General features: G+C 37.1%; 1 protein-coding gene across 1 annotated transcript in view; it reads left to right on the top strand.

Moving 5' to 3' along the window:
- The window catches only part of LOC128661578 (dynein axonemal heavy chain 5-like), a 671,317-nt gene extending 649,765 nt beyond the window's left edge, over nucleotides 1-21,552 (top strand). The window contains 1 exon segment of the mRNA XM_053715820.1: nucleotides 21,161-21,552. Coding sequence (XP_053571795.1) covers nucleotides 21,161-21,379 — 219 coding nt within the window. The 3' untranslated portion in view covers nucleotides 21,380-21,552.
- The last annotated feature ends 1,310 nt before the right edge of the window (nucleotides 21,553-22,862 follow it).

Raw genomic sequence — 22,862 nt, 5'->3', positions numbered from 1 at the left:
CATGTTCGTACAAATACATTAAACAAAATTGTAAAAATGTAAAAGTTAGTTTTTGTTTGTCACATTCAGAGTGTTTAAAAATGCAGATACACCCCTCTTAAAATCAAATTATGTCGTGAAGCGCAGCTTCATTTGTTTTTGCCTCATCAACTTCTGCTATATATTATTTCTGTTCGACTACTGTTACTTTCACACAGCATCACATTAAAGGGATATTAGTCATTGTTTCATTTTAGTTTCTTGTCCTTTCGTTAAAAAGACCATATGCTTTCTCTCGCCTCTCTGTTTGCTTATGCAGATATTTGGTGCAGATGCACCCTTTGTACTCTTGTGTGGGCACTTTATAAAGATAGCTCTGAATAATCCCCAGCACTTTAGTCACATGGAGAGCTTACACTTAATGATCTCACCAAACTCTTCTCTGCCTTTACCAGAACATTAGTAGGATTGCCCAGGTCATAAGTAGGATGGCCCAAGTCATAAGTATATGTACAAGAGATGCAAAGAAATTAGCAAAACAGGAGAAAAAGACTGCCCGTCTCTAAAGGGATTACATCATAACCCAAATTCAAATTGATGTGAAAATAAGTGAGTGTTATAAAAATAGTCTCATAAAAAAAGAACACTTATACTAAATAACTTTATTGGAGACAGGAAAATAGTCCGACTGGACTGGTACACACGCACACACACACACTTTAAAACTAGCTTGAACTCAGTATGTGATTAACACTGTAATTGGGTTGTGAATGTACATAAGTCAGAAAAAATATTGTGATATTTTTACCATTAAGTGGCAATATTGAGTAACCCTATCATAAGGTATTGCCTATGGTTTGAATAGCAGATAGATGAATAGGAAATTTAAGGCTATGAAGTATATATTCTGCTGAGCAATAATAAATATTACAGCTTTTATTCTGCTTGTATAGCGGATAACAGATATAAGTGAGTGAAACAAAGTAACACTGTGAAATATATCACCTAATAAGATTCTGTTGCAAATAGCTCCCACATACAATATATAGTTTAATTTTGCATAAGTCAGTATTCAGATTGACATTATGTGTATTTTGATGTCTCACCGCTGGATATATATAAGATTCACCTTTTAAGAAGCCTGTATTATCAGATGTAACCGCTGACTTTGCATATATATTTCTAAGTCAAAGTACTTGGTCTTTATCTGTATATAATATTCAACAGTTTATTTACCACTCTAAAAATTGCAACGTTTAATTTTTATGAACCACACATGTGGTGTTGCTCAGAGTGACTATGCAGTTACCAGGTAACTTATAACCCTGTTAGATATTGTAACGTTGTTCAAATGTCAGTATTATCTTCAGGTAATAACGTTAAGAAATATAAATAAGTACATAGATAGTAAGCATCAAGCGGAATTGGTTAAGAACATAATGCTGAACTTCCACAAAGCCTCTTCTATAGCGGAGGCTGTTTTTAACATGTACCTGACTAGTTTCTTTACAACATTGAGCTAGGCTAAACAAAGTCTCTTCTATAGCGGAGACTGTGATTAGTATTATGCTGACTATGTCATTGATTCTAAAAAGTTTGTATAACTTGATATTTTACTGAGTAAGCATCTAAAAAACTTAGAGGTTCTATGACCTCATGAGAGTGCACCTGACGTGCGTTTCACATAATGCTTCTTCGGAAGGGTACGCGCCGGCCGAACTGAACAGGTAATACCCGTATGTTGAACCCGCCCCTATGCAGGGATTGGATCATCACAATCTAATTTTAAGTGAATGATTTGTTATGAACACTGACACATAACTTTGACTAAACCAATCAGGGAGGATAGCTGACATCACTGTTTAGTGAACCAAATAGAAGAGGTCCCATCACGATCTAATTCAAAGTCAATGATTTGTTATGATCACTGACACATAACCAAATAGAAGAGGTCCCATGTTAGTACATGAAAATAAGTAAGGGCAAATCCCATTATACTTGGATGCAGACGTATTATGACGTTCTTATATCATTGTGAAACAGTATGGAGCAGGAGTAGAAGAGTGCTTCCTTAGTGGCAATCCTATGTTTGATGTTTATAATAACGTTATGACTGCTAATATCCACAAAATAATTTAAAACTAAGTCTATTGTAAAACAATAGCGTGTTTAAAGGGACAGTGAAGACACCTATAACAATCTAGTGTGTTGAGTATAATAAGCGAAAGCATACTTTGATACGAAAGTAATAATAATTAAAAAGTATAATTACTTATAATGTGATAATGATAAAACACTACAAAAAGAGAATCTAAACGTGCATGAATCAAAAATGTGCAATGAATAAATTCTTGTGATGAACAAATAAATTTGAGTGAGGACAATGTTAAGGGACACTGAACCCAAATTTTTTCTTTCGTGATTCAGATAGAGCATGCAATTTTAAGCAACTTTCTAATTTACTCCTATTATCATTTTTTCTTTGTTCACTTGCTATCTTTATTTGAAAAAGAAGGCATCTAAGCTTCTTTTTTGGTTCAGACTCTGGACAGCACTTTTTTATTGCTGGATGAATGTATTCACCAATCAGCAAGAATAACCCAGGTTATTCACCAAAAATGGGCCGGCATCTAAACTTACATTCTTGCATTTCAAATAAAGATACCAAGAGAATAAAGAAAATTTGATAATAGGAGTAAATTAGAAAGTTGTTTAAAATTGCATGCTCTATCTGAATCACGAAAGAAAAAAATTGGGTTCAGTGTCCCTTTAGTTTACATCGAAAAGTGATGCAAGTAAAAATATGTGCATGACATTCAAATTTTTAAATTTAAAATATCAGTACCATTACCCAGTAAAAAGACATTATTCTTAATGTGACTTTAAATAAATGGTATGTAATCACAGATTCTTTTTTGGTTCAGACTCTGGACAGCACTTTTTTATTGGTGGATGAATGTATCCACCAATCAGCAAGAATAACCCAGGTTATTCACCAAAAATGGGCCGGCATTTAAACTTACATTCTTGCATTTCAAATAAAGATATCAAGAGAATGAAGAAAATTTGATAATAGGAGTAAATTAGAAAGTTGCTTATAATTGCATGCTCTATCTGAATCACAAAAGAAAAAAAATGTCCTTTTAGTTTACATCGAAAAGTGATGCAAGTGAAAATATGTGCATGACATTCACATTTTTAAATTTAAAATATCAATACCATTACCCATTATTCTTAATGTGACTTTAAATTAATGGTATGTAATCACAGATATACATTATACCGTATTGGACTGAGTATAGGCCGCACTTTTTTACCCTAATGCAAATCTTTAAATTAGGGGTGCGGCCTATATTCAGACGCGGCCTATAATCGGAAGCTATACAGCAGTTTTTGCCGCAGTGTAACTGTGTGTGCTATGGGGGCAGTTGGAGGCTGGAGCGGAGCAGACAGTAGAAGAATAGACAGCAGCAGTGAGGATCATGACAATGGGGGCTGCTGTGGGCATCTAGGGCTGGGCAGTGGGCGGACAGACTTGAAGATGGCTTAAGCTGACAGTGGAGCCTGGTCTAGCCCTCTGGGTATTGTAGTCCTTTGCACGGAAATCCTGTGCCCGGAAGTAAAGAGGTTCACGCTGTTGTAAGTTCAGGAATTTCCCGTATTACAGATTCTGGTCTCTCTCTGGTTTTGCAGGGACAGGAGAGGAAGCAGTGTGGAGGTGCTGTGGGGTCAGGTAGGGTATTTTGTTAAGCTATTATAAGGACATACATTTACAGCTGTTGGCATATTCTCAATAGGAATATAAACTATAAAGGTGGTGGTATTTTTTGTACAGAAACCAGAACACTTGTTGTCATTGCAGGAGATTTTCTGTATCACAGATAATCTAAGTCGATTATATTGACTTTGGTGTTTTAGTAAAAAATGTTTGGCAAGACTAGTAATTTTTTTTACCTTTTTGTAGATTGTTTTCTGCATTTTTTATATTATTTTTGTGTTCCAAAATTCTCACCTGTGCTTCTCTGGTTGTGATGCCTACATAGGCTTTCTCACATTCACAATAAATTACATAAATTACTCCTGAAGACCTGCATGTAAAATGATGTTGTAATTTATGGATTGTACCATATTTGTCTTTAATTTCATTTGTTTTTTTTTTTTACCACGGGGCAGATCGAACAGGTACCACAAAGGTACATTCCAGGGTCTGTATCACTCTTCTTAGGAGTATGTACATAATGACTCTGTACTAATTGGTCTTTGAGATTTCCTTGTCTTTTATACCCAATTTTTACTCTATCCCCTATTGCATCTTTAAGATCAGGGCCATTTGCAAGAATGTACCAGTTGTCATTTAGTATCTCTACTACTTGATGCATTTGTGGGTTGTAAGTTATTAGCCTAGGGATATTCGTGGAGGTATCTTTCTCTTTGGCATAGAGAAGTGTTTGTCTCTCAGTTTTAAGTGCTCTTAATTTCGCTTTTTTTTTTTACAGACCTTTTTCTGTAGCCTCTTTGTAATAGTCTTGTTGTCAGCAGTTTGCTTTCATTCTCAAAAATTGAGACATTTGAACAATTTCTCCTAAGACGTAAAAATTCTCTGGCCTAGATTTGGAGTTTGGCGGTAGATGGGCTGTTAACGCTACGCGGGCTTTTTTCTGGCCGCACCATAAAATTAACTCTGGTATCGAGAGTTCAAAAAAATGCTGCGTTAGGCTCCAAAAAAGGAGCGTAGAGCATTTTTACCGCAAATGCAACTCTCGATACCAGAGTTGCTTACGGACGCGGCCAGCCTCAAAAACGTGCTCGTGCACGATTCTCCCATAGGAAACAATGGGGCTGTTTGAGCTGAAAAAAAACCTAACACCTGCAAAAAAGCTGCGTTCAGCTCCTAACGCAGCCCCATTGTTTCCTATGGGGAAACACTTCCTACGTCTGCACCTAACACTCTAACATGTACCCCGAGTCTAAACACCCCTAACCTTACACTTATTAACCCCTAATCTGCCGCCCCCGCTGTCGCTGACCCCTGCATTATATTATTAACCCCTAATCTTCCGCTCCGTAAACCGCCGCTACTTACATTATCCCTATGTACCCCTAATCTGCTGCCCCTAACACCGCCGACCCCTATATTATATTTATTAACCCCTAACCTGCCCCCCACAACGTCGCCGCCAGCTACTTACAATAATTAACCCCTAATCTGCCGACCGCAAAGCGCCGCCACCTACGTTATCCTTATGTACCCCTAATCTGCTGCCCCTAACACCGCCGACCCCTATATTATATTTATTAACCCCTAATCTGCCCCCCTCAACGTCGCCGACACCTGCCTACACTTATTAACCCCTAATCTGCCGAGCGGACCTGAGCGCTACTATATTAAAGTTATTAACCCCTAATCCGCCTCACTAACCCTATCATAAATAGTATTAACCCCTAATCTGCCCTCCCTAACATCGCCGACACCTAACTTCAATTATTAACCCCTAATCTGCCGACCGGAGCTCACCGCTATTCTAATAAATGGATTAACCCCTAAAGCTAAGTCTAACCCTAACACTAACACCCCCCTAAGTTAAATATAATTTAAATCTAACGAAATTAATTAACTCTTATTAAATAAATTATTCCTATTTAAAGCTAAATACTTACCTGTAAAAAAAATCCTAATATAGCTACAATATAAATTATAATTATATTGTAGCTATTTTAGGATTAATATTTATTTTACAGGCAACTTTGTAATTATTTTAACTAGGTACAATAGCTATTAAATAGTTAAGAACTATTTAATAGTTACCTAGTTAAAATAATAACAAAATTACCTGTAAAATAAGTCCTAACCTAAGTTACAATTACACCTAACACTATACTATCAATAAATTAATTAAATAAAATACCTACAATTACCTACAATAAAACCTAACACTACACTATCAATAAATAAATTAAATACAATTTCTACAAATAACTACAATTACATAAACTAACTAAAGTACAAAAAATAAAAAAGAACTAAGTTACAAAAAATAAAAAAATATTTACAAACATAAGAAAAATATTACAACAATTTTAAACTAATTACACCTACTCTAAGCCCCCTAATAAAATAACAAAGACCCCCAAAATAAAAAAATGCCCTACCCTATTCTAAATTAATAAATTTAAAAGCTCTTTTACCTTACCAGCCCTGAACAGGGCCCTTTGCGGGGCATGCCCCAAGAAAATCAGCTCTTTTGCCTGTAAAAAAAAACATACAATACCCCCCCCCAACATTACAACCCACCACCCACATACCCCTAATCTAACCCAAACCCCCCTTAAATAAACCTAACACTAAGCCCCTGAAGATCTTCCTACCTTGTCTTCACCTCACCGGGTATCACCGATCGGTCCTGGCTCCGATATCTTCATCCAACCCAAGCGGGGGCTAGACATCCACTGAAGAAGTCCAGAAGAGGGTCCAAAGTCTTCCTCCTATCCGGCAAGAAGAGGACATCCGGACCGGCAAACATCTTCATCCAAGCGGCATCTTCGATCTTCTTCCATCCGGTGCGGAGCGGGTCCATGTTGAAGCAGCCGACGCGGATCCATCCTCTTCTTCCGGCGTCTCCCGACGAATGACGGTTCCTTTAAGGGACGTCATCCAAGATGGCGTCCCTCGAATTCCGATTGGCTGATAGGATTCTATCAGCCAATCGGAATTAAGGTAGGAATATTCTGATTGGCTGATGGAATCAGCCAATCAGAATCAAGTTCAATCCGATTGGCTGATTGGATCAGCCAATCAGATTGAGCTCGCATTCTATTGGCTGTTCCGATCAGCCAATAGAATGCAAGCTCAATCTGATTGGCTGATTGGATCAGCCAATTGGATTGAACTTGATTCTGATTGGCTGATTCCATCAGCCAATCAGAATATTCCTACCTTAATTCCGATTGGCTGATAGAATCCTATCAGCCAATCGGAATTCGAGGGACGCCATCTTGGATGACGTCCCTTAAAGGAACCGTCATTCGTCGGGAGACGCCGGAAGAAGAGGATGGATCCGCGTCGGCTGCTTCAACATGGACCCGCTCCGCACCGGATGGAAGAAGATCGAAGATGCCGCTTGGATGAAGATGTTTGCCGGTCCGGATGTCCTCTTCTTGCCGGATAGGAGGAAGACTTTGGACCCTTTTCTGGACTTCTTCAGTGGATGTCTAGCCCCCGCTTGGGTTGGATGAAGATATCGGAGCCAGGACCGATCGGTGATACCCGGTGAGGTGAAGACAAGGTAGGAAGATCTTCAGGGGCTTAGTGTTAGGTTTATTTAAGGGGGGTTTGGGTTAGATTAGGGGTATGTGGGTGGTGGGTTGTAATGTTGGGGGGGGGTATTGTATGTTTTTTTTTACAGGCAAAAGAGCTGATTTTCTTGGGGCATGCCCCGCAAAGGGCCCTGTTCAGGGCTGGTAAGGTAAAAGAGCTTTTAAATTTATTAATTTAGAATAGGGTAGGGAATTTTTTTATTTTGGGGGTCTTTGTTATTTTATTAGGGGGCTTAGAGTAGGTGTAATTAGTTTAAAATTGTTGTAATATTTTTCTTATGTTTGTAAATATTTTTTTATTTTTTGTAACTTAGTTCTTTTTTATTTTTTGTACTTTAGTTAGTTTATGTAATTTTAGTTATTTGTAGAAATTGTATTTAATTTATTTATTGATAGTGTAGTGTTAGGTTTTATTGTAGGTAATTGTAGGTATTTTATTTAATTAATTTATTGATAGGGTAGTGTTAGGTTTAATTATAACTTAGGTTAGGACTTATTTTACAGGTAATTTTGTTATTATTTTAACTAGGTAACTATTAAATAGTTCTTAACTATTTAATAGCTATTGTACCTAGTTAAAATAATTACAAAGTTGCCTGTAAAATAAATATTAATCCTAAAATAGCTATAATATAATTATAATTTATATTGTAGCTATATTAGGGTTTATTTTACAGGTAAGTATTTAGCTTTAAATAGGAATAATTTATTTAATAAGAGTTAATTAATTTCGTTAGATTAAAATTATATTTAACTTAGGGGGGTGTTAGTGTTAGGGTTAGACTTAGCTTTAGGGGTTAATACATTTATTAGAATAGCGGTGAGCTCCGGTCGTCAGATTAGGGGTTAATAATTGAAGTTAGGTGTCGGCGATGTTAGGGAGGGCAGATTAGGGGTTAATACTATTTATGATAGGGTTAGTGAGGCGGATTAGGGGTTAATAACTTTATTATAGTAGCGCTCAGGTCCGCTCGGCAGATTAGGGGTTAATAAGTGTAGGCAGGTGTCGGCGACGTTGAGGGGGGCAGATTAGGGGTTAATAAATATAATATAGGGGTCGGCGGTGTTAGGGGCAGCAGATTAGGGGTACATAAGGATAACGTATGTGGTGGCGCTTTGCGGTCGGCAGATTAGGGGTTAATTATTGTAAGTAGCTGGCGGCGACGTTTAGGGGGGCAGGTTAGGGGTTAATAAATATAATACAGGGGTCGGCGGTGTTAGGGGCAGCAGATTAGGGGTACATAAGGATAACTTAGGTGGCGGTCGGCAGATTAGGGGTTACATTTTTTTTATCGAGTTGCGGCGATGTGGGGGACCTCAGTTTAGGGGTACATAGGTAGTTTATGGGTGTTAGTGTACTTTAGGGTACAGTAGTTAAGAGCTTTATGAACCGGCGTTAGCCCAGAAAGCTCTTAACTCCTGCTTTTTTTCGGCGGCTGGAGTTTTGTCGTTAGAGCTCTAACGCTCACTTCAGAAACGACTCTAAATACCGGCGTTAGAAAGATCCCATTGAAAAGATAGGATATGCAAATGGCGTAGGGGGATCTGCGGTATGGAAAAGTCGCGGCTGAAAAGTGAGCGTTAGACCCTTACCTACACGACTCCAAATACCGGCGGTAGCCTAAAACCAGCGTTAGGAGCCTCTAACGCTGGTTTTCACGGCTAACGCCAAACTCCAAATCTAGGCCTCTGTGTGGTATTGCTTTTAATGTACTTCCTGGATGTGCACTCATCTTATGTAATAATGTATTAGTAGATGTTTCTTTTCGGAAGATTTTGTTTTAATGGTCCCATCCATATTTTTAGTGATTGTCAAATCAAGGAATTTGATTTCTATGCCAATTTGATGTTAAGATTATTTTTGTTAAGTTCGGATAAAAATGTATCCAAAAGCTCACGTGTGCCCTCCCAGAGGAACAGCACATCGTCAATATACCTTAACCATAATGGTACACAGTTTGTGAATTCTTCCATACCTTCTCAAAATAGGTTTGCATACGTAGGGGCACAAGAGGTGCCCATGTCGGTACCTTGTGTCTGAAGAAAAAAACAATCTTTAAATGTAAATATATTATGAGTGAGTACATATCTCAAAAGTGAAATAATGAATTCATTATGTTCTTTGTTGTCATGCTCATTTGTAGAAAGAAAATATCTTATTGCTTGTATGCCATCATCATGTCTGATACTGGTATATAAGGATTCCACATCTGCAGTGATGAGCCATGTATTTTGGCTGAGATGCAGATTTTGTAAGATCTGTAGAACTTCCATTGTATCACGAACATAAGACGGCATAGTGGTCAAATATTCCCTCAGCCTTTGATCAACATATTTACTTGCTGCTTCGATTAAGTTGTAGTTACCAGACACTATTGGCCTTCCCAGTGGTTTAGTAAGATTTTTATGTACTTTTGGCAGAAAATATATTGTGGCTATTGTTGGATTCTTTTGTATAAGAATGTTTTTTTCAGTTTTAGAAATAATCCCATTATTCCACATCCTTGTAATGAGTCTATTGTATTGATCCATGTACTCTAATTGAGCATTAAAAAGGAGGATTTTTACATCTTAGGAGAAATTGTTCAAATGTCTCAATTTTTGAGAATGAAAGCAAACTGCTGACAACAAGACAAACACTTCTCCATGCCAAAGAGAAAGATACCTCCACGAATATCCCTAGGCTAATAAAAACTTACAACCCACAAATGCATCAAGTAGTAGAGATACTAAATGACAACTGGTACATTCTTGCAAATGATCCTGATCTTAAAGATTCAATAGGGGATAGAGTAAAAATTAGGTATAAAAGACAGAGAAATCTCAAAGACCAATTAGTACAGAGTCATTATGTACATACTCCTAAGAAGAGTGATACAGACCCTGTAATGTACCCTTGTGGTACCTGTTCGATCTGCCCCTTGGTCAAAAAAGCAAATAAAATTAAAGACAAATATGGTACAATCATTAATTACAACATCATTTTACATGCAGGTCTTCAGGAGTAATTTATGTAATTTATTGTGAATATGAGAAAGCCTATGTAGGCATGATAACCAGAGAAGCATGGGTGAGAATTTTGGAACACAAAAATAATATAAAAATTGCAGAAAAAGATCTACAAAAAGGTAAAAAAAATTACTAGTCTTGCCAAACATTTTTTACTCAAACACCAAAGTCAATATAATCGACTTAGATTCTCTATGATACAGAAAATCTCCTTGGGAATTAGAGGAGGTAATCTTGAGAATGTATTACTTAGGGCAGATTATGCCGCTGGATATATTTATTAGATACAGTATATCTTTCTGGACTTAATGAATATAATAATGATAATAACGTATATCTGTGAATACATACCATTCAAGTCACATTAAGAATAATGTCTTTTCACTGGGTAATGATATTGATATTTAAAAATTAAAAATTTAAATGTCATACACATATATTCACTTTCATCACTTTTCGATGTAAACTAACATTGTCCTCACTCAAATTTATTTGTTCATCACAAGAATTTATTTATTGCACATTTTGATTCATGCACGTTTAGATTCTCTTTTTGTAGTGTTTTATCACTATCACATGATAAGTAATTATGCTTTTTAATTATTATTACTTTCGTATCAAAGTATGCTTTCGCTTATTACACCCAACACACTAGATTGTTATAGGTGTCTTCACTGTCTCTTTAAACACGCTATTGTTTTACTACAGGGAGTGCAGAATTATTAGGCAAATGAGTATTTTGACCACATCATCCTCTTTATGCATGTTGTCTTACTCCAAGCAGTATAGGCTCGAAAGCCTACTACCAATTAAGCATATTAGGTGATGTGCATCTCTGTAATGAGAAGGGGTGTGGTCTAATGACATCAACACCCTATATCAGGTGTGCATAATTATTAGGCAACTTCCTTTCCTTTGGCAAAATGGGTCAAAAGAAGGACTTGACAGGCTCAGAAAAGTCAAAAATAGTGAGATATCTTGCAGAGGGATTCAGCACTCTTAAAATTGCAAAGCTTCTGAAGCGTGATCATCGAACAGTCAAGCGTTTCATTCAAAATAGTCAACAGGGTCGCAAGAAGCGTGTGGAAAAACCAAGACGCAAAATAACTGCCCATGAACTGAGAAAAGTCAAGCGTGCAGCTGCCAAGATGCCACTTGCCACCAGTTTGGCCATATTTCAGAGCTGCAACATCACTGGAGTGCCCAAAAGCACAAGGTGTGCAATACTCAGAGACATGGCCAAGGTAAGAAAGGCTGAAAGACGACCACCACTGAACAAGACACACAAGCTGAAACGTCAAGACTGGGCCAAGAAATATCTCAAGACTGATTTTTCTAAGGTTTTATGGACTGATGAAATGAGAGTGAGTCTTGATGGGCCAGATGGATGGGCCCGTGGCTGGATTGGTAAAGGGCAGAGAGCTCCAGTCCGACTCAGACGCCAGCAAGGTGGAGGTGGAGTACTGGTTTGGGCTGGTATCATCAAAGATGAGCTTGTGGGGCCTTTTTGGGTTGAGGATGGAGTCAAGCTCAACTCCCAGTCCTACTGCCAGTTTCTGGAAGACACCTTCTTCAAGCAGTGGTACAGGAAGAAGTCTGCATCCTTCAAGAAAAACATGATTTTCATGCAGGACAATGCTCCATCACACGCGTCCAAGTACTCCACAGTGTGGCTGGCAAGAAAGGTATAAAAGAAGAAAATCTAATGACATGGCCTCCTTGTTCACCTGATCTGAACCCCATTGAGAACCTGTGGTTCATCATCAAATGTGAGATTTACAAGGAGGGAAAACAGTACACCTCTCTGAACAGTGTCTGGGAGGCTGTGGTTGCTGCTGCACGCAATGTTTATGGTGAACAGATCAAAACACTGACAGAATCCATGGATGGCAGGCTTTTGAGTGTCCTTGCAAAGAAAGGTGGCTATATTGGTCACTGATTTGTTTTTGTTTTGTTTTTGAATGTCAGAAATGTATATTTGTGAATGTTGAGATGTTATATTGGTTTCACTGGTAAAAATAAATAATTGAAATGGGTATATATTTGTTTTTTGTTAAGTTGCCTAATAATTATGCACAGTAATAGTCACCTGCACACACAGATATCCCCCTAAAATAGCTAAAACTAAAAACAAACTAAAAACTACTTCCAAAAATATTCAGCTTTGATATTAATGAGTTTTTTGGGTTCATTGAGAACATGGTTGTTGTTCAATAATAAAATTAATCCTCAAAAATACAACTTGCCTAATAATTCTGCACTGCCTGTATAGACTTAGTTTTAAATTATTTTGTGGATATTAGCAGTCATAACGTTATTATAAACATCAAACATAAGTTTGCCACTAAGGAAGCACTCTTCTACTCCTGCTCCATACTGTTTCACAATTAAATGATATTAGACTGTCATAATACGTCTGCATCCAAGTATTATGGTATTTGCCTGTACTTATTTTCATGTACTAACATGGGACCTCTTCTGTTTGGTTCACTAAACAGTGATGTCAGCTAACCTCCCTGATTGGTTTAGTCAAAGTTATGTGTCAGTGATCATAACAAATCATTGACTTAGAATTAGATCGTGATGATCCATTTCCTGCATAGGGGTGGGTTCAACATACGGGTATTACCTGTTCAGTTCGGCCGGCACGTACCCCTCTGAAGAAGTGCTATGTAAAACGCGCGTCAGGGGCACTCTCACAAGGTCATAGAACCTCTCAGTTTTTTAGATGCTTACTCAGTAAAATATCAAGTTATACAAACTTTTTGGAATCAATGACATAGTCAGCATAATATTAATCACAATCTCCGCTATAGAAGAGACTTTGTTTAGCCTAGCTCAATGTTGTAAAGAAACTAGTCCGGTACATGTTAAAAACAGCCTCCGCTATAGAAGAGGCTTTGTGGAAGTTCAGCATTATGTTCTTAACCAATTCCGCTTGATGCTTACTATCTATGTACTTATTTATATTTGTTAACGTTATTACCTGAAGATAATACTGACATTTGAACAACTTTACAATATCTAACAGGGTTATAAGTTACCTGGTAACTGCATAGTCACTCTGAGCAACACCACATGTGTGGTTCATAAAAATTAAACGTTGCAATTTTTAGAGTGGTAAATAAACTGTTGAATATTATATACAGATAAAGACCAAGTACTTTGACTTAGAAATATATATGCAAAATCAGCGGTTACATCTGATAATACAGGCTTCTTAAAAGGTGAATCTTATATATATCCAGCGGTGAGACATCAAAATACACATAATGTCAATCTGAATACTGACTTATGCAAAATTGAGCTATATATTGTATGTGGGAGCTATTTGCAACAGAATAATATTAGGTGATATATTTCACAGTGTTACTTTGCTTCACTCACTTATATCTGTTATCCGCTATACAAGCAGAATAAAAGCTGTAATATTTATTATTGCTAAGCAGAATATATACTTCATATGATAGGGTTATTCAATATTGCCACTTAATGGTAAAAATATCAGAATATTTTTTCTGACTTATGTACATTCACGATCCAATTACAGTGTTAATCACATACTGAGTTCAAGTGTGCGTGTGTACCAGTCCAGTCGGACTATTTTTCTGTCTCTAATAAAGTTATTTAGTATAAGTGTAATAAAGTAAGTAATCAACTATGATGATCATGCAATTAACATCAAGGTGGGTGGGTTTGGTCAGGAGTTGCAGACTCTCAATATAACCAAAAAAATAAATAAAAGGTAATACCCACAAGCAGTCTTTATATAAATTTTATTTTAAACTTTTTTCATTAGATGACTAATTTGTACTAGTTTGTGGAACTAGGGGGCTTCCAAAGTGCAGCCCATTTGACAGCAAAGTGTCGCTCTCTGATTTATAGAAACATAGAATATGTCGTCAGATAGGCTTTTTATGAGACTATTTTTATAACACTCACTTTCTTTCAATTTGAATTTGGGTTTTGATGTAATCCCTTTAGAGACGGGCAATCTTTTTCTTCTGTTTTGCAAATTTCTTTGCATCTCTTGTACATGAACGTGTATATTACTGCCTTAACTCTAGAATTTAAGGGCTAGCTAATATAAGCAATAATTGATAAAGCCCTGTAATTCTGATTTACAGACCCAGTAAACTTTCCCTCATTATCCTTGCTTGAATCCAGGTCATAAGTAGGATGGCCCAGGTCATAAATAGGATGGCTCAGATCATAAGTAGGATGGTCCAGGTCATAACTAGGATGGCCCAGGTCATAACTAGGATGACCCAGATAATAAGTAGGATGGCCCGTGTCATAAGTAGGATGGCCTAAGTCATAAGTAGGATGGCTCAGGACATGGGACATACCTCCAGTTCCGGAACTGTCTTCATAAAAGCTTAATGAATGACAACCCTACCTGACACCTTGGTTGAGAATCACTGATCTATAAAATACAGTGATGGACACTGGCACACTATAGTGTTGTAACATAGTATAGCTAAAGAAATAGTTACTTGTCTGAAATTAATTTTAAATTGTCTGAATGACAACAATGGCAGTTTCTTTCGTAAAATGATGATGGTCAACAGTCCTCTATAACATATGGGATATATTTCCTACCACTAGGCTGATGATCCACAGGCCCGCCTCTTTCCATTCTTTGGCGACAGTTCTAATGATTCCCCTACAGACTCTGCTTTATCTTTCCTTCCTATGGGCCAGATTACAAGTGTAGCGCAAAATTGTGCTTTAGCTAGTGCCATATTTGCACTCCACTCATAATACCAGTGCACACACAGTGTGCTGGTATTTGAAGTGGAGCCCAATGTGAACGCTAACTCACATTCGCATTGCATGGAAAGTTTGCGCTGACGAGAGCATGCTTCCATAGGCTTCCATAGGCTCCAATGGGTGCCTTGTTCTCATAATGATAGTCATGGCAGAGAACCTAGCTCAGTGAAGGGGGTAATTCACGCAGCAATGGGCAGCAAAGTTTAAATATATATATATATATATATATATATGAATATTTACATACATATTTATGTATTTATATGTGTATATATACATATTAACACATAAATATATATGTATATAAGCATATACATATATTTTTTACAGTTTTAACACAGTCCCCATAGACCGCAATGTAAAGTCACTTTTCACTTGTAATGGCTGGTTATTTAACGTGTGCCTGTAAACGGGCAAATTTGCCCATTTATTGGCGAATTTGCCCGTTTTCAGGCACATGTTAAATTAGCGCTCCACTTGTAATCTAGCCCTATATATTTCCTATTCTTTACTCGGCTATACGTTAAACTATGGGATGGAAGGTGAGTTCTTGATCTCCTCCTAGTGGTGGGAAATATATCCCATATGTTATGGAGGACTGTGGACCATCATCATTCCATAAGAAAAAAAAATTATCAGGTAAGCATAAATTTACTTTTTTTTTAGTTTTTCATTTAAGTCACTTTTTAAATTTTATCAGTCATTTTATATTGATCTCAGATATTGTTAACTTTCTGCAAAAGAATTCTACACAAATTTTCCTTTTAAAGGTTTGCTTTGTTTCAAAAACAGTGTTACCTTTCAAGACAGTAACTGCTTGTCTTAAAACAGAAAAATGAGATTCCATGTTTGCTGACAGACCTGTCAATAAAATATCACACTGAGTTCTCTGCATAATGTATTGAGTACAGTTTAGAGAATGCTATGCTTATCACTAAACATTGGCAAAGAAAGGAGCTTTTTTATGAAGGATTATTGGCTACCAGTCCCAAAGATTAAACTCTGTCATTTTTATTTTTTTATTCATTTGCAACTGTCATCGGCAATTTGATATGACATGTTCCAACAGGAGCTGGGCCGAGATTTCATTTAGTTCCAGTCTCCACTTCTAACAGGCTTGAAGGTTTGACACCTATAGGTTCTGAGAATTACTTATTTGAGCTGCAATTGCTTGTCTGAAATTGTCCAAGACATTATGTACAGTTCAAAAAAAGAAACACGCAGTGGGTTTGTTTTATTTTACTTTCTTCACCTTTTGAATCAATTGTTTGATGTGCAAGAAAAGTATTCTTGAATATCAAAAACTAAACACTTTAATTATTCAGAGTACATCATAAAATTCAGTAAGAACAGCCATATCTGTACATAATTACTTGATAATGCAAGTTTTTGTGTTTGTGTATTCTATTTTTAAGGTGGTAGTTCACAAAGTGGATTTAAATGAGAACAGTTATGAAAAATGCATGTCAGAGGGCCTTTTAAAGAACCAATATAAAATAGTGTACCAATTAAAAGAAGCCTGACATACTGTATGTATTTTCCTAAGTGTTCTCATTTAAAGCAGCATAAATAAATTATTCCTATTTAAAACTAAATACTTACCGATAAAATAAACCCTAAGCTAGCTACAATATAACTAATAGTTACATTGTAGCTATCTTAGGGTTTATTTTTATTTTACAGGCAACTTTGTATTTATTTTAACTAGGTAGAATAGTTATTAAATAGTTTTTAACTATTTAATAACTTCCTAGTTAAAATAAATACAAATATACCTGTAAAATAAATCCTAACCTAAGTTACAATTACACCTAACACTACACTATCATTAAATAAATTACCTAAATTAACTACAATTAATTACAATTAAATTAAATAAACTAAATTACGAAAACAAACAAACACTAGATTACAGAAAAAAATAAAATAATTACAATTTTTTAAAACTAATTACACATAATCTAATCCCCCTAATAAAATAAAAAAGCCCCCCAAAATAATAAAAATCCCTACCCTATACTAAATTACAAATAGCCCTTAAAAGGCTTTTTGCGGGGCATTGCTCCAAAGTAATCAGCTCTTTTACCTCTAAAAAAAAGACAATACCCCCCCCCAACATTACAACCCACCACCCTCACACCCAACCCTACTTTAAAACCCACCCAATACCCCCTTAATAAAACCTAACACTACCCCCTTGAAGATCACCCTACCTTGAGACATCTTCACCCAACCGGGCAGACGTGGTCCTCCAGATGGTCTGAAGTGTTCATCCTATCTGGGCAGAAGAGGTCCTCCAGACGGCCAGAAGTCTTCATCCAGGCGGCATCTTCTATCTTCATCCATCCGGAGCGGAGCGGGTCCATCTTCAAGACATCCAACGCGGAGCATCCTCTTCTTCCGACGACTAACACTAAATGACAGTACCTTTAAGTGACGTCATCCAAGATGGCGTCCCTTCAATTCCGATTGGCTGATAGAATTCGATCAGCCAATCTGAATTAAGGTAGAAAAAATCCTATTGGCTGATCCAATCAGCCAATAGGATTGAGCTTGCATTCTATTGGCTGATCCAACCGGATGGATGAAGAGAGAAGATGCCGTCTGGATGAAGACTTCTGGCCGTCTGGAGGACCTCTTCTTCCCGGATAGGATGAAGACTTCGGACCGTCGGGAGGACCACTTCTGCCCAGCTGGGTGAAGATGTCTCAAGGTAGGGTGATTTACAAGGGGGTAGTGTTAGGTTTTATTAAGGGGGTATTGGGTGGGTTTTAGTGTAGGGTTGGGTGTGTGCGTGGTGGGTTGTAATGTTGGGGGGTATTGTCTTTTTTTTTTACAGGTAAAAGAGCTGATTACTTTGGGGCAATGCCCCGCAAAAAGCCCTTTTAAGGACTATTTGTAATTTAGTGTAGGGTAGGGATTTTTATTATTTTGGGGCGCTTTTTTATTTTATTGGGGGATTAGATTAGGTGTAATTATTTTTAAAACATTGTAATTATTTTATTTTTTTCTGTAATTTAGTGGGGTTTTTTTGTTTTCGTAATTTAGTTTATTTAATTTAATTGTAATTAATTGTAGTTAATTTATGTAATTTATTTAATGATAGTGTAGTGTTAGGTGTAATTGTAACTTAGGTTAGGATTTATTTTACAGGTATATTTGTATTTATTTTAACTAAGAAGTTATTAAATAGTTAATAACTATTTAATAACTAGTCTACCTAGTTAAAATAAATACAAAGTTTCCTGTAAAATAAAAATAAACCCTAAGATAGATACAATGTAACTATTAGTTATATTGTAGCTATCTTATGGTTTATTTTATAGGTAAGTATTTAGTTTTAAATAGGAATAATTTATTTAATAATAGTATTTTTATTTAGATTTATTTAAATTATATTTAAGTTAGGGTTAGGGTCAGACTTAGGTTTAGGGGTTAATAACTTTATTATAGTGGCGGCGACGTTGTGGGCGGCAGATTAGGGGTTAATAAGTGTAAGATTAGGGGAGTTTAGACTCTGGGTTCATGTTAGGGTGTTAGGTGTAGACATAAAAAGTATTTCCCCACCTGCTTTTTTGCAGGTGTTGGATTTTTTTCAGTCGAATCAGCCCCATTGATTCCTATGGGGAAATCGTGCACAAGCGCGTTTAGCCAGCTCACCGCTACCGTAAGCAACGCTGGTATTGAGGTGAGATGTGGAGCTAAATTTTGCTCTCCGCTCACTTTTTTTGCGGCCGCTTTTAAAAAACCTTGTAGTACCAGCGTTGTTTGTAGGTGAGTGGTGAGCATATACTGCGCGTTAGCCGCGCAAGCCTTACCGATAAAAACTCGTAATCTAGACGTATATGTGTAAAAACAAGGAATAGTGCTAAAAGACTGATTTAGCAAATCCACCTAATAAATGGATCCATTTCTACCATTTCCAACATGAGCATGTGATTTCCAATTATGTTCTTGGATTGTCTTGTTCTGTTGAACCACATTATTTCTAATAAAATAACATGTAGTGTAGGTATTTGCGAAGTACTAATATAATATTTTTTTAAAATATGCACATTAGGAAATATAAAATATTTTAAAGCTTTTAAGGTTGTTAACAGGTTGTTCCTGAATCTTGTTTTACTATAATGAAGTTTCACCTCTTATCTCCAACATTGGGTGTTTGTTTAAAATATAAATATATATATTTTAAATATTTTACCTGCACGTCTATCTAATAAATTCTCCATTTAGCCACAACTTGAGAGCTATGAGGCCTAATCAGATAATTAAATAGTACTTGATTTAGCCCTTGCAGTATTTATTATTTATTATGCTTTTCTAACATAATTAAGACATTTTACGGCAAAAATACCTTAAAATAATAGAAACATAATAGAAATATAACAGACATGTACAACAGCTAGAGAATATTTTCATGTGTATGCTAAATAAACAAAAATTGCTATAAATAAAACAAGTTTTATCTCCTATCTTGTAATTTTAACCAGCCAAACTGATTTTCAGATACAGTACTGGTAGTTGCGGTTTAACCAAGTTAAATGTATATCAAATATCACACTCGGGTGTCACAGAACATCAAAACATAAGTAATCATACAGCTACACAATCTTTCTTTCTTTTCCTTTCTCTCTTCCTTCCTTCCCGTCTCTCCCCTCCTTCCTTCCTCCCTTACTTTCTTTCCCCTCCTGCCTCCCTTCCTTTGTTTCCCCTCCTTCCTCCCTTCCCTTCTTTCCCCTCCTTCCTTCTTCCCTTCCTTTCTTTCCCCTCCTTATTCCCTTCCATTCTTTCCCCTCTTTCCTCCATTCCCTTCTTTCCCCTCCTTCCTCCATTCCCTTCTTTCCCCTCCTTCCTCCCTTCCATTCTTTCCCCTCCTTTCTCCCTTCCATTCTTTCCCCTCCTTCCTCCCTTCCATTCTTTCCCCTCCTTCCTTCCTCCCTTTCATTCTTTCCCCTCCTTCCTCCCTTCCTTTCTTTCCCCTCCTTCCTCCCTTCCCTTCTTTCCCCATCCTTCCTCCCTTCCATTCTTTCCCCTCCTTCCTCGTTTCCCTTCTTTCCCCTCCTTCCTCCCTTCCCTTCTTTCCCCTCCTTCCTCCCTTCCCTTCTTTCCCCTCCTTCCTCCCTTCCATTCTTTCCCCTCCTTTCTCCCTTCCATTATTTTCCCTCCTTCCTCCCTTCCATTCTTTCCCCTCCTTCCTTCATCCCTTCCATTTTTTCCCTCCCTCCTTCCTACCTTCCTTTCTTTCCCCTCCTTCCTCCCTTCCTTTCTTCCCCCTCATTCCTCCCTTCCCTTCTTTCCCCTCCTTCCTCCCTTCCCTTCTTTCCCCTCCTTCCTCCCTTCCCTTTCCCTTCCTTCCTCCATTCCCTTTGTTCCCCTACTTCCTCCCTTCCCTTCTTTCCCCTCCTTCCTCCCTTCCTTTCTTTCCCCTCCTTCCTCCCTTCCCTTCTTTCCCCTCCTTCCTCCCTTCCATTCTTTCCCCTCCTTTCTCCCTTCCATTCTTTTCCCTCCCTCCTTCCTCCCTTCCATTCTTTCCCCTCCTTCCTTCCTCCCTTCCATTCTTTCCCCTCCTTCCTCCCTTCCTTTCTTTCCCCTCCTTCCTCCCTTCCCTTCTTTCCCCTCCTTCCTCCCTTGCCTTCTTTCCCTTCCTTCCTCCATTCCCTTTGTTCCCCTACTTCCTCCCTTCCCTTCTTTCCCCTCCTTCTTCCCTTCCCTTCTTTCCCCTACTTCCTCCCTTTCCTTCTTTCCCCTCCTTCTTCAATTCCCTTCTTTCCGCTTCTTCCTCCCTTCCCTTATTTCCCCTACTTCCTCCTTTCTCTTCTTTCCCCTCCTTCCTCCCTTCCCTTCTTTCCCTTCCGTTCTTCCCCTTCCTTCCTCCCTTCCCTTCTTTGCCTTCCTTCCCCCCTTCCGTTCTTCCCCTTTCTTTCTCCCTTCCCTTCTTTACATCTCTGTTTCTCTCCCTGTAAGTGAAGCTAGATGTTTGGTATGAATAATACTTAGCCAAGTCAGAATAAGATATTAAGACAAGGGGCACTCAGCCAAATCACATCTATAGTAATACAATATGTTCTTATTTTTTTTTTTGCAGGTGCTGTTTACCAATCTTCCTGTAGTTCATGTCTACGCTGTGAGCACAATGACCCCGGGAGATACCAAAAAACAGCAGATAAATCTGTATACCTGTCCTGTGTATAAGAAGCCACGAAGAACTGACCTAACATATATTTTTTCACTGTATTTAAGAAGTGTGCAAGTCCCTGATCATTGGACATTAAGGGGCGTTGCTCTGCTTTGTGATAACAAGTAAAAGAGCCAAATATGAGATTCCAGAGCACTTAACACATAAAACATTCCAATGATGTTTTTTTAAAATCGCTAACACTAACATCAAAATATTAGCCATGTGGTGCAATAAAAATCCATATGTAATGTTATACCTTTTCAGATGTATAAATAAAATCTAGCACATTTATGCGTTTATTGAAGGAGCATTTATTTGAACTGTAAAAAGAATGTATTTTTCATGTATTTCTTTTATAACTAATTACACCATGCACAATGTATTTCAACAATAATTTTGTAAACAAGTTATAAAGTACTGAAACAACAGGACAGGAACGTAAGGGGTTACTATAGCACTCACTCTCACTCTAATAATGATTAAAGTAAAATCATTCATACTTTATTTATCAAAAGTTAAAATCAGGATAGACATCCCTGATAGGTAAGTTACACTACCCACAACCACCTATATAATAATATTAAAAGCAAAAGGGGCTCTCCTAACACTCTTCTGTTTCTAATATTATATTATATGTGAGAATTGCACTCACATTTTCTATAAACTAGAGCACACACTTTTTTATATATAATGGCTTCTTTTGATTTAGGGGCAGAAATGCTCCAATGGACTAATGATATTACGAATTTAACGTCAGAGTTAAAAAATAAAACCCCTACAGAGATGAATGACACTTTAGAATGGTTTGATACTTTAAAACAACTTAAAAAGATAAGAAGGAAACAAATTAAAAAGCAATGGAATATTGGCATGTACAACTTTTATAAAGAAAATAATGTCATCCCACGAGGATTACGTTTAAAATTGTTTCCTTCTTTTAAAGATTTCAAACCAGAATTTAAACTAAAGTGGGAAACTGGACTTACCGAGTGCTCACTTAAACTTATGGGGTATCTAACGGAACATGAGTTAGATAAACTAAAAGAAATTAATGAGGGAATTACTACTATTTGTGATGAATTGAAACAATATGAGGTTAATGAGGATTTTCAAAAAACTTATAAAAAAATTAAGGCTGAGGTAGAAAAGTTTGCACGCTTTATATCAGAAAAGAAAGAACGAAAAATTGATAGAGACCTCAAAGACTATTCCTCAGAAAACATTTACTCATGGGGTAAAAACACTAATGTAAATTCTGATATAGATACCTCTGATAGAGAAGGGGAGAGTACTGATGTAGAAGCATCCGATGGAGAATCTATACCCAGACCTATCCTTAAAAACAGAATTAAGCCTCACAAAGTAAAAGATGCTAGTATCCCTTTAGGCGTAGAACTAGAAGGGGGCGTAAAAGCAAAACCCAGAACCAGGAGGCAAGTGAAATTCACACAGAAAACATCATATCACAAGAAATAAACACCACTGAATTAAATATCATTAATCTCTCGAATTTAACTCTGACCCCAGAACAAACATCAGTCCTTAAAAAAGGCCTATCCTTTATACCCACACCACCTTTTAATAAATTCGAGGCAATTAAAGATATACA

The sequence above is a fragment of the Bombina bombina genome, chromosome 5 (genome assembly GCF_027579735.1).
Source record: "Bombina bombina isolate aBomBom1 chromosome 5, aBomBom1.pri, whole genome shotgun sequence".
NCBI classification, from domain to species: Eukaryota; Metazoa; Chordata; class Amphibia; order Anura; family Bombinatoridae; genus Bombina; species Bombina bombina.
This window is presented reverse-complemented; position numbering and strand designations above follow the sequence as displayed.